This window comes from Pinus tabuliformis, chromosome 8 (genome assembly GCF_031772625.1).
Source record: "Pinus tabuliformis cultivar Carrire ecotype Pingquan chromosome 8, CPIR1, whole genome shotgun sequence".
In the NCBI taxonomy this organism is placed as follows: domain Eukaryota; kingdom Viridiplantae; phylum Streptophyta; class Pinopsida; order Pinales; family Pinaceae; genus Pinus; species Pinus tabuliformis.
The window spans coordinates 719,000,682-719,015,333 of record NC_142294.1 but is presented as its reverse complement, the minus strand read 5'-3'; the positions used below and the strand labels follow the sequence as shown (position 1 = coordinate 719,015,333).

Sequence of the window (14,652 nt, the reverse complement as noted above, 5' to 3'; positions counted from 1 at the left end):
CTAAGCAGTACTAAAGTCGAGTATGTAGCAGCATGTGAAGTCAGCTGGGAAGCGGTCTAGTTAAGGAAATTGTTATCCAACTTATTTGCAGGACCGTTGGCCTCTACAACGATTCATTGTGATAATACCAGTTGTATAAGATTGTCTGAGGACCCAGTGTTTCATGGGAAGACAAAGCACATAAACAACAAGTATCATTATATTCGGAAGCTGGTGCAGGATGGAGTGTTGAAGTTGGAATATGTTCCCACAGATGAGCAGACTGTCGACATATTAACAAAAGCGCTTCTGAACAAGAAGCTTGTGTATTTTCGAGACAAGCTTGGTCTAGTTGATATGTCGTCCCTATTTGAGCGGGAAAGATAGACACTACATTTCTGTCTTTCGAGAACGAAGAAGAAATGGAGGATTGAGTTATCATCTGGCATCCAACACTTTTTGAGGATGAGGTAGGGCATCCAAGACAAGAGTGGGCAAGAGGACCGATATTCTTGAGGGCTGGAAACCCAAGATGAGAATAGTCCTAGTAGGACATACTCAGAGAACACCCCGGTGGGTATGACCCTAAGAGAGACAATGACGAATTTGTCTATAAGTCATTGGTCTCCCCAACATTGTGCTCTGATCTATGATTGAAAGATAGAGCGACAGTCAAGGCCTTGCTATATGGAAACAGTGTTAGTTGAAATGATGCTATAACAGATGGATAACTAATCCGACTCTTTGCTTATGAGAACTCTTGTATCGAGAATGTCCATGTACCATGTATGAATGAATACCTCCCTAGTTAAGAGGGAGAGTTGAAAATAGTGTAACTAGGTTCGGTCTTCATTATTTTTGCATTAATGTATTTTTGTATTTAAAGAATTACTTTTGCTCTAATTAAAGAGCTCAAGACAAGTCATGTAAAAATGAAGACAGTCATGTATTATTTGTGTAAATGTAATGAATGTAAGTCCTAGATCATCAAAGAAATACTCAAATGTGTACCCACAGTTTTACTCTTGAAACCGCTCAAAGGAAGGCTATGAAACCACGTCGGCTCAGCTAAATGATCAAAAAAGTTCACATCAGCTCAATGAATGGGAAGGCAAGCCTATATATAGGCTACATATGGAGCCTCCACAAGGCAATTCAATACACTTCTCTCACGAAGAAGCAAGGTAGCAAAGTAGCCGCAGCATATGAGGAAGTTTGTCCCCTCATCGAGCCTGCACCTCGTCTCAGCATCCGGATCTGGGTTAGCATATTGCATTTCATGATTGCGTTTGAAGGGCAGTGTTGACCTCATTAGGAAGGAGGAGACCGCGGATGACAGTACCAGGGTACCATAAGGCTAGAAGAGCCCTAACTCCGTCCACATATGCATATATGCTCTGAAATCTAGGGCACCCTCCTTCGTTGTGGTGACAGTCAATCGGATCATCTTGTGGAAGCCTTGTACATTAGCTATATTCATAATTGTGACAACGTATAATAAATATATATATGGAGCAAGAGTAGATCGAGGCTAGGAGAGCCTATCCGAACTGTTTTGGTGCAGACTGATATAATTCTTCAATTGCAGAACTGAACAGTGTTACTGGGTACATATTCTGAGGTATTGTCATTTGATGTTGAAGGCATTTCAAGGTCAAGTTTGGGTCATGTAATTTCTCAATAAAGATTCCATAAGAAAGAGTTCAAGGGTTTTTCCTCTCAAGTTTTGGAGAGGTTTTTGCCCTAGCATGGTGCCAATATTTTGTGTACTTGTGCAAGATTGGCTTTCTTGTTTTGATAGTTGGTTGATGATAATGATACATAGTAATAATACCAATCAAATCTGAAGAAAATAATATCTCAAGCAGTTATCTAAGAAAGAGAAATATAACAATTGCATTGCCCTTAAATTTCTCAACATGGGGCCAAGCAGCAGAAAGAGGAATAGAAGTCTGAGAAGGACATGAGCAAAGTGAAATGCTTTGCTTGTGGGAACATGGATCACTATGCATCCAAGTGTCCCAAGAAGAAAGGGAAGAAGGAGAAGGAAGTGGCAGCATCAGTCGAGGTGGCAGAGTTCACCTCAACGTTTGATACAGTGTTTGCGTTGGTGGTGAGCTTAGCCACTAGTACTACATCCACGAGTGTCTGGTTCATAGACAGTGGAGTATCTTGCCATATGACTAGAGTGAGGGAGCACTTTACAAGTCTTACAGAGGGAGTAGACTTTGAGGTGGTGCTTGGAGATGACACCAGGGTCAAAGTGGCAAGAGTGGGGACAATATCATTTCAGAGGGAGTCATTACCTCCTCTGAAATTGATGGATGTTCTTTATGTACCGGGGCTGAGGAGGAACCTGATATCGGTTTCTTGTATTGAGGACAGAGGATATGTCGTGTTGTTCTGGGATGGACAGGTGTTGATGTATCCCATGGGATCTAGCATGACATCTGCTAGAGTGATTGGTGTCTGTGAGGGGAGACTTTACAGGTTCATGTTTCAGCCTTCCAAGACCGTGAGGAGGTCACAGGAGGGTGATTGCGTAGAGTAGCAATGTTAAAATAGGAAACTAGGGCCAAATTTAACTTTGGACAACTAATTTGATGGAGATAATTATGTCATTGAATTCCTCTTTTCGAGAGGGCCAAAATCGACATAAAGATCACTAAATTTGGACAAGGAGAAATGTGTTTTTGAAGTGAAGCCCACACATGTGCAAATTGTCAAGGTCAGCTACCCCATCATGTAGGTTCATGAAGCCCAAGAGACATGTTTTTTCATCCACGTGGATTCATATAAACTAAGTTGCAGGAAACGTGGGGGGAGGGGTCGTTTCAGGCAGGAAACGGAAACGAAACTGGGAAACGCGTACGGTACGGCCTGGAAACGCGTTTCCAGGTCGTACAAGCCACGTTTCCCAGTTGTAATGTGTTGTTTTTTAATTTTTTTTTTTTAATTTGTACTTGCAACCTCATATACTAATATAAATAAAGGCTGATTTTGGATTTTCCTATATTTTTATTTTCATTATGTGATCATTCATGACTCATGAGTAAATGTGATGTAAATTTAATCTTAATGTTTAAATGTAATAAATTATAATCATATAATGTAAATGTATCATTAATGCTTTATGATTGCACATATATATAATAATAATTTTTATATATTTTTAAGATATATATATATATATATATATATATATATATATTCGCGTTTCCCCGTTTCCAAAATTTGGGGAGGTCGCGTTTCGTATCGCTTCCCGTTTCGGAAACTCGTTTCCATTTCCCCGTTTCATGCAACTTAGCTTATACATCATGCTCATACCCCTTGAGCCCTGAGCAGGTAATCAAAGAAAATCATAAAAGGCAAAAGGCATATAAAGAAAGGTGGAAAATCAAGGTCGAGGCACCTCATGTACCACATTAGCTACCCTTGTACCCAAGCATGTGACCCAGGGCTGCCCCTTCTCATCCCCTACCTCATTCACCTATCTGTCATATGCGACCAACTTTAGAAGGATGTACCTTGAATATATTATCCCCTTTAGAAGTAGAAACCACCTAATAGGATTCTTGGTTAACCCCATTTGGAGTTTAGGAGACATTGGCACATTCCGAAGCCCATTATGGAAAGGCAGGCCATTATGAAGTCCCCACCTGTGGTCCATGATTGGTAAGCTCATTTACTCGATTTCTCTAATGACTTGTTGTACTGGAAGGCTAGTGGACGCATTGGATCTTATGGAGGATTGCAGATGGTCTCCATCTTGGGTTTGGTCTCCCTATACGGGGTCCTAATCCTCCAGCACTCTACGGATCACCATAGCCATTCAGAGATTGCTCGTGGTTCACTTACTGGACGAGGAAGATGCACCTGATCCATCATGCCCAGCTGGCCCCAGATTTGCACCATACACTTAGCAGATGATCCAAGACTTGCACGATGATGTGGCATCACCTACACAATCATCCTAGCCCTTACAAGCGATCTACAAGCATCTTCGACTTGTTTGGAGACTCATGAGGACACTTGTGTGCCCCCACATATCATTTGGAGCACCACAATTTATTACAAGGGGCCAACCCCTTGTCCACTACTTTTGAGGGTCCTACTCTTCATTGTGGCACCCAAGGGACCTCATTAGGCCTCTTAGAGGACCCTACGACATCCATAGATTATTATTTGACCTCTTAAGAGGCTTATTCTTTCATTTATGAGCTAGTTTAGGGGCTAATGTAAGCCAAGGAGGCCAATTCGAACTCCTAATTAGTCTATAAATAGAAGTGAGACGAGTTCATTTGCTCATCATCACTTTGGATTGGATCTCTTCTCTCTCTTGAGAATTTCGCACTTTTTCTTAGTGGATGAATTGGAATTTTATGGATGAATTTTGATGTGTGGATTTGGTCTATCTTATCTTGGAGCTTCTCTCTTGTCAAATTGTGGATGGTTGGATATATTCTATTACATGTAAGTACATGCTTTTAATGTTATTCTTGTTTTACTTTGTCATATACATTGGACTGGGATTTTCACTATTCTTAGGGCTAATTGTTGCATGCATTTACTGCTTTAAATTGTGGAATTTTGTCTCTATTATAGCATCTCTCAATGTATGGGCCATGTAATGTGAACAAAATATCCTAGGGGTAATTCTATCAACGAATTGATCTTGATAAGCCATCACCTTTTGCACATCGAAGTATAAAAGCTGCAAGATTGCTTCTCTTTGACCTAGAAGGCTAGCGAAGTAGTCTTGAGGCCTCCTTAACCAAGAACCCAAGATCCTCATAATTTCTTTCTTTCTTTCTTTCATATTCATCATAGACTCCATTCTCCCAAGACTAAGGCACTGATCTACCAAAAGGTGGTCACCTTAAACCAACTTCTTTCACCTTTTCCTGCGTCTAGCCAAGTTGGGTCACCTAGGGCATCATTTTCCCGATGAACTAGCCCTACAAAAAGTTCGATCTCCTAGCCCCTCTTGCGCTAGTATCTCCTCAAGCCCTCCTCCAAATTTGAGGCCATTCTGACAGTGGAGTTATGAGAAAATCCAAGCCCAAGCTCTGAGATCAAACTTTGCCCTAGCATCCCCAAAGGCTAGTACCTTATTAGATAAATTCAACACATTTAAGTGAATATTCTTTCTTTGATCTTTTCCCCTACATTGTCTAGGCTAACAACACCATTGGTTGCTAAACTCCTTCCTCCTGACCTAGACTTGGTCCACTTGGTCCCGTGTAGTCCCGCTCCTTAAAAGGACAATTCTTCAAGAACCATCTGAAATACCAATTTCAACAAGGATTTTAGGGATTGGGAAACTCCTTCACAAATCATATCCCATAAACCTAATGCTCAAATCCTCCCTTCCTTCTCCTTGAAGACATTGCACCTTGCTTAGAAAACAAGCAAGCTCTATCTTTCAAACTCTTCTGGAAAGGGATTATTTTGGTCACTCCACATCCATTCATTGATTTATCCTTCATCGATGACTCCATAATATACAGGGTCTCCAACCATTGGTGAAAGTCTGTAAATAGAAGGAAGCCTTAGCTGAGGTGACAGTGAGCTAAGTCTCCATTTGTTGCCCTTGGTATAGCATTTGCCCTTTAAGGATCCCCCTTAGGTCCCCTACTAGTTTGAGCGGTAACAGGTACCACCCGTGAGCACATGTACATGTTACCAACACCAACATCTGAAAACTCCCAACTCATTGAAATTTTGTTTACAACCCCATCCAATACAAAAACTCCACCAACTTACAACTTGCAAAACCATCCCTTGGCAATCCATGATAGCACCTAACAATGCAAACATGTTATGAACCTAATCTTTTTATTTAAGATTTAATAGTGTATTTTATATCATTCAAGACTATGGCTATTGTTAGCGCTCGAATTTGCCTCAGGCTGAGGAAGGCGAAACTCAAGGCAACATCAAACCAAGCTCAGCCTCGTAGCTAGCCCTACGAGGACAGGAGAGGGCTCTCTCCGGGTCTATCTCGGCAGAAAAGTCTTCAAAGGGGCTGAGATGACCAATAAGGAATACTAATTTTAGGCTAGTAAATTGATAGAAAAAGGAGTTTTAATGGATGATGGGGTTTTATGGGCTACATGGGGCAAAGAAACAGCTTGAACAGAGAAATATAATTAAAAACATAGATTATCTCCTGAGGCAAGGTAGGCAAGAAATTTTAACATCAAATTGAGATTAAATGGAACGGCAAGACTGCTGAGGAGTTGACAAGGGCATAGAAGATGAATCCTTGTCAAACAGAAGAAAACATTAAATATGAACAAACTTAAAGGCAGAGCATACAAATTATGAATTCTACCTTAACACTTCATTTGTTCAATTAGAAACGATCATGAAATGAAATGAACACATAACAGGCTACATATGAAACAAAGGATGACACAAATGTTAAATCTCATACCACAGGAATCTGAGGGGTCAGAGCTGCATTTTTTATTAAAATCTCTATCAAAACTGTACAATAGAAGCTTTGTTTTTCTCCACCAACGCTCCGAAAAACTCACTCCCCACTTTACAAATGTTTTTTAATACCATAAACAACTCAGAAGAAAACCGATCCATGAAAAGATGGAACTGTTTCAACTGGCACTATGAAAAATAGTAAAAAGCCACTCATCGGTTCCTAAAGATCAGCGCATACATATCTGTGACCAATACAAAGGCGGAAGCTGTAGTGTGAACCCTCCAAATCATAACTGAAGACTAGGATAGGCAATCTGTCCCTATTTTTCTGCTCAGGATCGATGTCTTCGTTCTAATTTTGTTTTCGACCTGGACTGCCACGTTATACTTTCCATTTCCTTTTGCTGTTAGACCAAAATGGCATGTGGAATGTGGAGGTCGCCTTTTTGACAAGCGCATTTGCAAAATCAAGCCACGTTACTATTTGAAACAAAATCATTTTTACATACAGTAAATAGACCAAGAACCTTTCCCCCACAGGTCGATGAAAAACCATTTTTTCTAAAAACAGAGCATCGTTTCCCTTGAATTCCTCTGATGGCCAATTAAGAGATAAATGTTGGAGCGCAGATCCCTTTGAATCATTAACTGAAGTCTTGAAATAGGAATCGAATCCTATGTCTTCTGCTGTGATGTATATTTTCGTTCCAATTTAAAGTATTTTGGCTCCGTTTGAATAGCGCTGCCAATTATGAGATGGCAGCCACTTTAGATCCGACTTTAAGTTCAGGATATTTTGCCACCAAATGCCGGAAGAAGAGAAGAACAAATTCCGCTTCTTCAATGTTTACCCAAGAACCACTTCCTGTAGGTTGAGATTCTTCTCCTTCTATATCAAAGAAACTAAATGACCCAAAGCAATGATATTCATGCCATGCACGCTTTGTTTGATGTAGAACATCCTCGCCATCTTCTAAAGCCTCTGAGTAGAATTCCCTTGAAGGGAACTCCCTTATCTCAGGATGCATACGGTACTGAGTTTTGAGCATCTGAACTGGATAATCAGCCAATTGAAATCTCTTGAACAAACTCATGCCATATCCAAACTGTTCAGCTTTTGAAGAAAGTACAGTAGTAGGCAACTGAATTGGATCACCAACAAGAATTACTTGTTTGCATCCATGGGCGAGTGGAACTAAAGTTGCTGGCTCTACAGCTTGTGCAGCTTCATCGATTATAACAACATCAAATCCACGGTTCATACGGCTAAAAACACTCGCTCCACTGAAGCTTAGTGTGGAGCAAACAATTGCAGCTTCATCAAGAATTGCAGCCCGAACGAGGTCACGATTCATTGCTGCAGAACCCACATTAGGCCCAGAAATAGCAGCTGCTCTATCCATGCTGCTCAAACGCTGTTCCACAAGATAGTCCATTGACACTGCTTGTACAGAATGATGGGCTTGCAAACCAACTCGCACAATACTTGGACTGTAGACTTGACCATTTTCATCACGAATACCTGTGTTCATCAAACGGAGAACAATTTCATCCAAAGCAGAATTGGAAGGTGCGCAGACAAGAATATGCACACGGTGTTTGCGTTTTGCTGCCACTACCTCTGGTTTAAACTCATTCCCAGTTGTTGGGTAGAAGCCCTCATCAATTTAGTGTTACTGTCACCATAGTCCTTGTCATTTCGGTTCTTGAAAGAGTCATAATACCCGTCACCCTTCTCATGGCAAATCATTTTATACCACTCAAGCTCGAACATACGAACTTGTTGTGGGATCAGTTCACTTTCTTTTGAACTTAGCTGGGCCAAATCACTCCCCTTGTTGGAAGGAATACTCTCCTTTGTGTAAGGCTAACTGTCCAAGGTCATCCTGAGCTCCAACGCCAATAGCTTCAAGCTGCAATAAGATACCCATCTCGCAAGGAGATTCTGAACTGGAATTCTCTATTGATCGTATCCCTCTTATGGAGTTTTGCAAAACCTCCTCCAAAACAGAATCATACCTTATGTGCTCTGAAAGACAGGCCTGTACAATCTCATCCAAAGAAGTTTGTTGGCTTGGCATAGTCAAACTAAGCATCTCCAAAACCGTCTGAGCGTTTTGAATACAAGCTGCACCATTGCTCGAGCAAAGTATGTAAGTGCCAAAAGGTCTGTATGGGCTGCTTGGAGAAACAAAGATCTGATTCAGAAGAGTCCTGGCAGCATCTTGAATTAAAGAATCAGGCACATTTATGCACTGCCAATAAGAACAAATAGTAGTAAAGGGCTTAGCAATTGACTCAATCGGTGCAAGGAGCATCCTAGGAACAATATCATACTTGGAAACCACGTGACAAAAGTTGCCTCCCCAATTCTCACGCCCAACTGCTTCAACAAGCCTTTCATTCCCGACCAGAGGGCAACCAAACGTGATACAAAAGGGAGAGATTTGCCTTAGCCTCTTTTCCAAGACAACAGACTAGCAAGACGGAGTCTAACAGCTATAATTATACATTTTTCATTTATACAAAAGTTTGCTTGAGAACTCATAATGAACCTCTCTCAAAAATTGTCGGTCATTGTTGGTAATGCTAGATACGTGTTTGATCCCAGCCAGATTCCATTGTTGATCATCTTCAACCATGAAATCTTGAACTTGAGAACCATAAAACCCTTCTTTGTTCTCTTTAATCCATAAAAATCATCATTCCTTAAATTAATATTTACCTATTCAATCTAGGTTGTGTTGCAAGTATTGAATGGATCTTTTCTAAATTGTAGTTTGTTTTGGTCATAGAAAGGAAAATAAATAAGCAGGTCAAAGAATAATCTGATGATAAAATTCCTAAGCTTGCATGGCTAAAAAGTATATTCCAATGTTGATGCAAAACCACTATCCTACAAGTAAATATTCTTGGAGCTATTTTTTTTAAATGTATAACCCACTATAAGTGAAGCACATATACTACATAAACATGCAATTCTCAAACTTTTTTTTATCAAAGATGAAGAAAACATTATAGCCAGACTAACCATGGGAAACGGACATAAGAGATCACTAGCATCTACTACATGGAATTGGACTTACTCTCTAAGATAAGTCAACGAGAATTCCTTTAATTTCCCAAAATAGATGTATAGTTTTCCCAAGGATTGATTATTACAGTTGATGAAAACGTCAAGCATTTTGCTTTGAAACATTTTAATATGGTTAAAAGATCGTACTCAGAGTTTTATGCCAAAATTGGTGGATTGACAATAAATTCATGTTTTGGATGGTGTGATAAGCAAATTTTCAAATGTCTATCAGCGGACCTACATTAAAGGAAAATAAATGTCAGCTGTCCACATTTTTGGTATGAACCTTTTGGAAAAACCCATAGTAGAAAGAGATTTGAGATTTGAATATGAATATGAATTCGAATACAATTTGGCAAAAAAGAAAAGAAAAGAAAAAAACAGTACAGAAGTATACATCTCATTTACACGAAAACATGCATTTTTTCCAAATTTAGAAGGATCTCCAAGTAAATCAAGAAAAATAATATATAGAATTTTCTATCTTTAAAATGGTTTTTTTAAAGAGTTCATGAATGGACGGGTGACAAAGACATGAGATATTTTATCTCATCCAAAAGCAAATTCACAGCATCAAAGACAAAGTCAAATCTCAAAGACATGCAAAAGTAAATTCACAGTATTATATCCGTCTTATAAAGAAAATTCAATGAATTTCATACTACTGTACAGAAATTTACGTTTTTCACGGCTCAGACTATGCCCTCAAATGCGAAGTTGGTATCAAAATTTTTACAAGTTTGAGACCTGTTGCCCTTACAATGAAAAAATGGTATTCCTTGAGACTCTTAAAAAATATAGTTTGCTCAGTTCTCCTATTCTCAGCAATTTCTGGCAAGAAACAAGTAATTGTTTCAATGGCAACTCGCGAGTGAACTAGTAGTCACAGGTTCGACTCCTGCCAAAGTCTAGCGACTTTAACAGAGGACTTCCCACAACCCATTGAGCTGGATTCAGTGAAGCTTTTATTCTATAAAAAGGTCGCTAGAGACCAGAAGAAACAGAAAAAGACGCCTTGCAGAATACTCATTCTCTACAGTGCACAGAGAAAAAATCATAAATCAAACAGGTTTAAGAAATATAATCAAGGTCTTTATAAAATATTGTACACACAGAGTTGCCATCTTGCAAATTTTATTGTATATCTGTAGCTGAGAGTGCATAAAGAAAACACTTGCTAACATTTCTGGTTCTGTGGAGTTTCTAAAGGAAAAATAGCTACCTGATTGGGATGGAAGACTGTGAAACATTTGCCCAGGAGGAAATGAGTCGCAAGTAAGGCGCCCTGAACCTGGTGGTGCTGCTACAGAGATGGCGGGAAGCAACAAGGAGACGCAGCGATGTCGTAGGAGGAACCTTTATCATCGCCATTACCATTGGGGAAGGTAATCGTGTTGCAAGGTGGGTGCTCTACCCCTCTAGAATACAGTGTCGTTCTGTCATGAAGCTGTGCCTCTAAAAAATATGGACGAAGAGCCTTGCCCAAGATTATTAAAATAATATTTATTATAATACCATATATTTGAATCGATAACTTTAGGTTGCTAGTTTCCGCTAAAACTTGTCTGGATTTGACGATGGAAAGAAAAACTAGTTGAACAAGTGAAATTACCAATATACTATATTTTTAATGTAACAATATATTATTTATCTTAAATGTAATAATTATATGATTATTTAGAGATTATATTAAAAATGGTATTATGATTTTATTTATAAACACAATAAAATTCATTTTTTAAATTTTATTATATAGTTGTTAATTCAAATTTTAAAAAAATAACTACATATTATTAAAAATTAAAATATTTATAAGAATATTATTTTAATTAAAAAATAAAATAAAAAATAGTTTTTAAGTGTACTTTTTTGGAAAGTTTTATGGGTTATTTTCCAATCTAATTTGTCTAGAATTCAGGTATTCATATTGGAGTTGTTTTAAGTGCACTTTTTGGAAGTTTTTACAATGGGCTTTTTTGGTCAAATTTCTCTAAAATCCGACAGGAATATATTGAAATCACAAGCTTGATGGGTAATCTTGTGCAATTGAAGTGCCATAGGGGTTTTCTAGGGTGCTAAGTCCATATATACAGTCAAAAAACTAGTTAAATAACACAAATCAAGATTTCACCTCAAATTTTTCCACCGGATTCCTGCACCCGAAAGTCCAAAAAGTCGCACTAAAGACAACTCCATTGAAATGATGAGTTTGACTAGTGCCTCGACGGTTTTTTAGGGTGTTGAATTCATACATACAGTAAAAAAACTAGTTTAAACAACACAAATCAAAGGTTTGGCTACAAAATTTTTCATCGAATTCTAGCGACAAATTTGTCAGAAACTCAAAAAAGTCACACTCAAAGACTACTCCAAATACAAATATTTAAATTGGGGGATTGGTCATATTTTTTCTTTGTCCTAAGGATGAACCACAATATTTGGTTGGAAAAAGTCCACCAAAATAAATGATTATGTGATTAATTCGCAAAACAATCTCAAAAAATAAAATAAAAAATATGTATAAACAATTTCATATTTTAATTAAATTTATCTTCTAACTTATTAAATTTATATACTTTAACATACATCAAAACATTTTTAGGAGCAGAGAGGTTATCTATAGCCCCAATGAAGAAATAAAATTATAATAAGTGTGGGGCTTGGTGAGTGCTACCAATAATCCAATCGAATTTATGGCCTTGTGGCAAGGGTTAAAGTTAACTATATCAAAAAAAATGTGGCAGTTGATGGTATTTGGGGACTATGATAGCTATTCAACATGGGAATAAACTTAAAGGAAACTCTAATCGAGCTCAATCCTCCATTTTGCAAAGAATAAGAATACAAATTGGAAAATTTGAGACAGTTGAGTTTTACCTTGTCAAGAGGAATCTAAATCCAAAAGTGGATGGCTTAGCTAGTAGGGAGTCCAATTGGGTCAAGGGATATCTGCTCAGAATGAGCACAGTGGTGTTTATAATCCTTTACCATGAAAAGCGAAAACAATGACCAAAGAATCACTGTATTGACCGATTCAATAGGAATAAGAGAGGGAGTTAATAATCAGGCAGGTTTATGTTCTCACGTCTACCCACACTCAGTTCAGTATCAAAGGGAGAAGTTGGCATAGAAGCAGAAAAATGCAGTTGAAATTTTCAGGGCATGTATGAGTAGAGCAGTGTGGTCAGCAGTGTGAGCGATGTGGTCAGCAGTATGAGCAGAGCAATGTGAGCAGTGTGGGCAGCAGTGAGAGCAGCGAGCAATGAACAGTGAGCAGTGTGAGAGCAGGGAGCTTTTATGCAGCAGAAGTATTGAACAGCGAGCAAGGAGCAGTAAATGCATTCAAACATGACAAAGGAACAAGAAATTTCAGAACATGTGGAGACAAATGATTTAGGACAAGTGAAAATTACCTCATCCGCCAAAGTTGGGAAGTGGGTTTAGGTCAATGCCAAACAATATCGGGGCATTTTAAAATGAAGAATAGCCCGTCTAAAATGGGAGCAAACAAGGAAGAAATGGTCTAAAAAGAAAAGTACTCGAGCCCTTCGCAAAAAGCACTCAAACAAGTCTCCTCTACAAGCAAATGGCAACAATAAGTCCAAAGGAAAAGTCATTGATGATTTTGCCTTATATAGTCACATGTCCACACCTCTCACCTAGTCATGTGATCTTTATGTGAAAGAATTGTTAAATGCAAAACAAAGGTTCGAGGTTTTAGAAGCTAAAGGACAAGAAAGAGATCATAAAATTCATATAATAACAGTTGAGAACAAGGCTTTAGCAGATAAAGTTTTAAAAGAACAAGTGGCATTGCTACAGGAAGCTCTCCTAATAGGGAAGACAGAATGGCAATGCATGAAGGCGGATGTGCACTGATCCTCAGAAGCCTGTTTATTAATGGGGCCTCTAATTCCTTCATTTTCCCTCTATTTTCCTTCAATTTCCTCCTCATGCAAAATTGTGACCTTTCATCTCCCTTTTCTACTATTTTCCTTTATTTTCATAAATAAATGCCAATAATTGCCACTTTTCCTTTCCAAATCCTTTACAAATGCATTTTCCAATTTCCTTAGCCATAAATAAACTGAAGTGGACACCCACTAGGATTTTTTGCCCAAGATTCAACTTGTCATACATGTGCCATGACCTTGGTCTTATTTTTCCTTTATTAACTTTATTACATGAACTTTTAACCCAGGGTTGTTACAGGCATCCAGTCTAATCTAGCCCAACTCCTAACCTGCGGGCCCTAACAAAGGGTTGCGTCTATGTACTTGGGATCAACTATAACTTCACTCAATATTCGGTCATTCCACCAATCTTTCGACCTTCTGACCCTCAACTTGGTGGGTCCTACAAGAGACTTAAATCTTGTTATATAACCTTTTGATACTTGGAAATTTTTGCGAGTTTATCTCCCTGGTCTACTAAGATGTTGTAACATGAAAATATTCGTCTTGAGAAGTCATGAATTCACCACGGTTCCTAGTACCTTGAGGCCATGGAAGCCATGGTACTTTTGTCGTGACTTACAACCAAACTTACTAAAGAATGCATAGGAATTATTAACAACAAAACTTGAGAAAAAGGATCTTGAGAAAAAGGACATTTACAAGGAGTTATACCCAAGAAATTCACATTCAAGTGAAATCTCTTGAACCCACAGGGAACTTAAGAAACTCCCACCCACATGCTAACAATTCCATTCTTTTAAAAAATCAACTCACATGCACAAAGCAATTAAACAACAAGCAAGTAGGTCATGCTTTTCAAATTAATGAAAGAGAACACAGTAACTCATACTTATGCAACATTTATAGAACTCAATCTTTCCTCAACCATTCATATAGATAAGCCAATGTCCCTTATCGTACATGAATCACATTCCTTAACATCAACATAAGCATGAAACTAATAAGATAACTTGTACATAATATTCAAATTTGTGAAGTATGAGCAATACTTATCTTATATAACCAAACAAACAGGTAACTAAGATTGGGTCTTCAACTCTCCACCCAACCATAAATGAGACATGTTGGCTTATAAGGGGCCTAACCCAGGTTCATAGATGATTTAGCCAAACAAATCTTGGTACTACTGGCCCTTTCAGCAACAGTCCGCGGAGCGCGGACTGAGGTCTCACCCAAAGT

The 14,652-nt window shown here is 38.5% G+C and overlaps 1 protein-coding gene and 1 pseudogene across 9 annotated transcripts in view; both read right to left on the bottom strand.

Moving 5' to 3' along the window:
- LOC149237610 (DNA gyrase subunit B, chloroplastic/mitochondrial-like) overlaps positions 1 to 10,974 on the bottom strand; it is a 396,014-nt gene extending 385,040 nt beyond the window's left edge. For all 9 annotated transcript variants that reach the window (XM_089372714.1, XM_089372709.1, XM_089372710.1 and 6 more), the window contains exon 1: positions 10,719 to 10,974. Coding sequence is in view for 8 of the 9 variants with exons in the window: in XM_089372709.1 (XP_089228835.1) it covers positions 10,719 to 10,873 (155 nt within the window). In the remaining variant the exon portion in view is untranslated. The remainder of the gene's footprint in view (positions 1 to 10,718) is intronic.
- Positions 7,170 to 8,079, bottom strand: LOC149237611 (putative helicase MAGATAMA 3 pseudogene; annotated as a pseudogene).
- Positions 10,975 to 14,652: the final 3,678 nt, after the last annotated feature.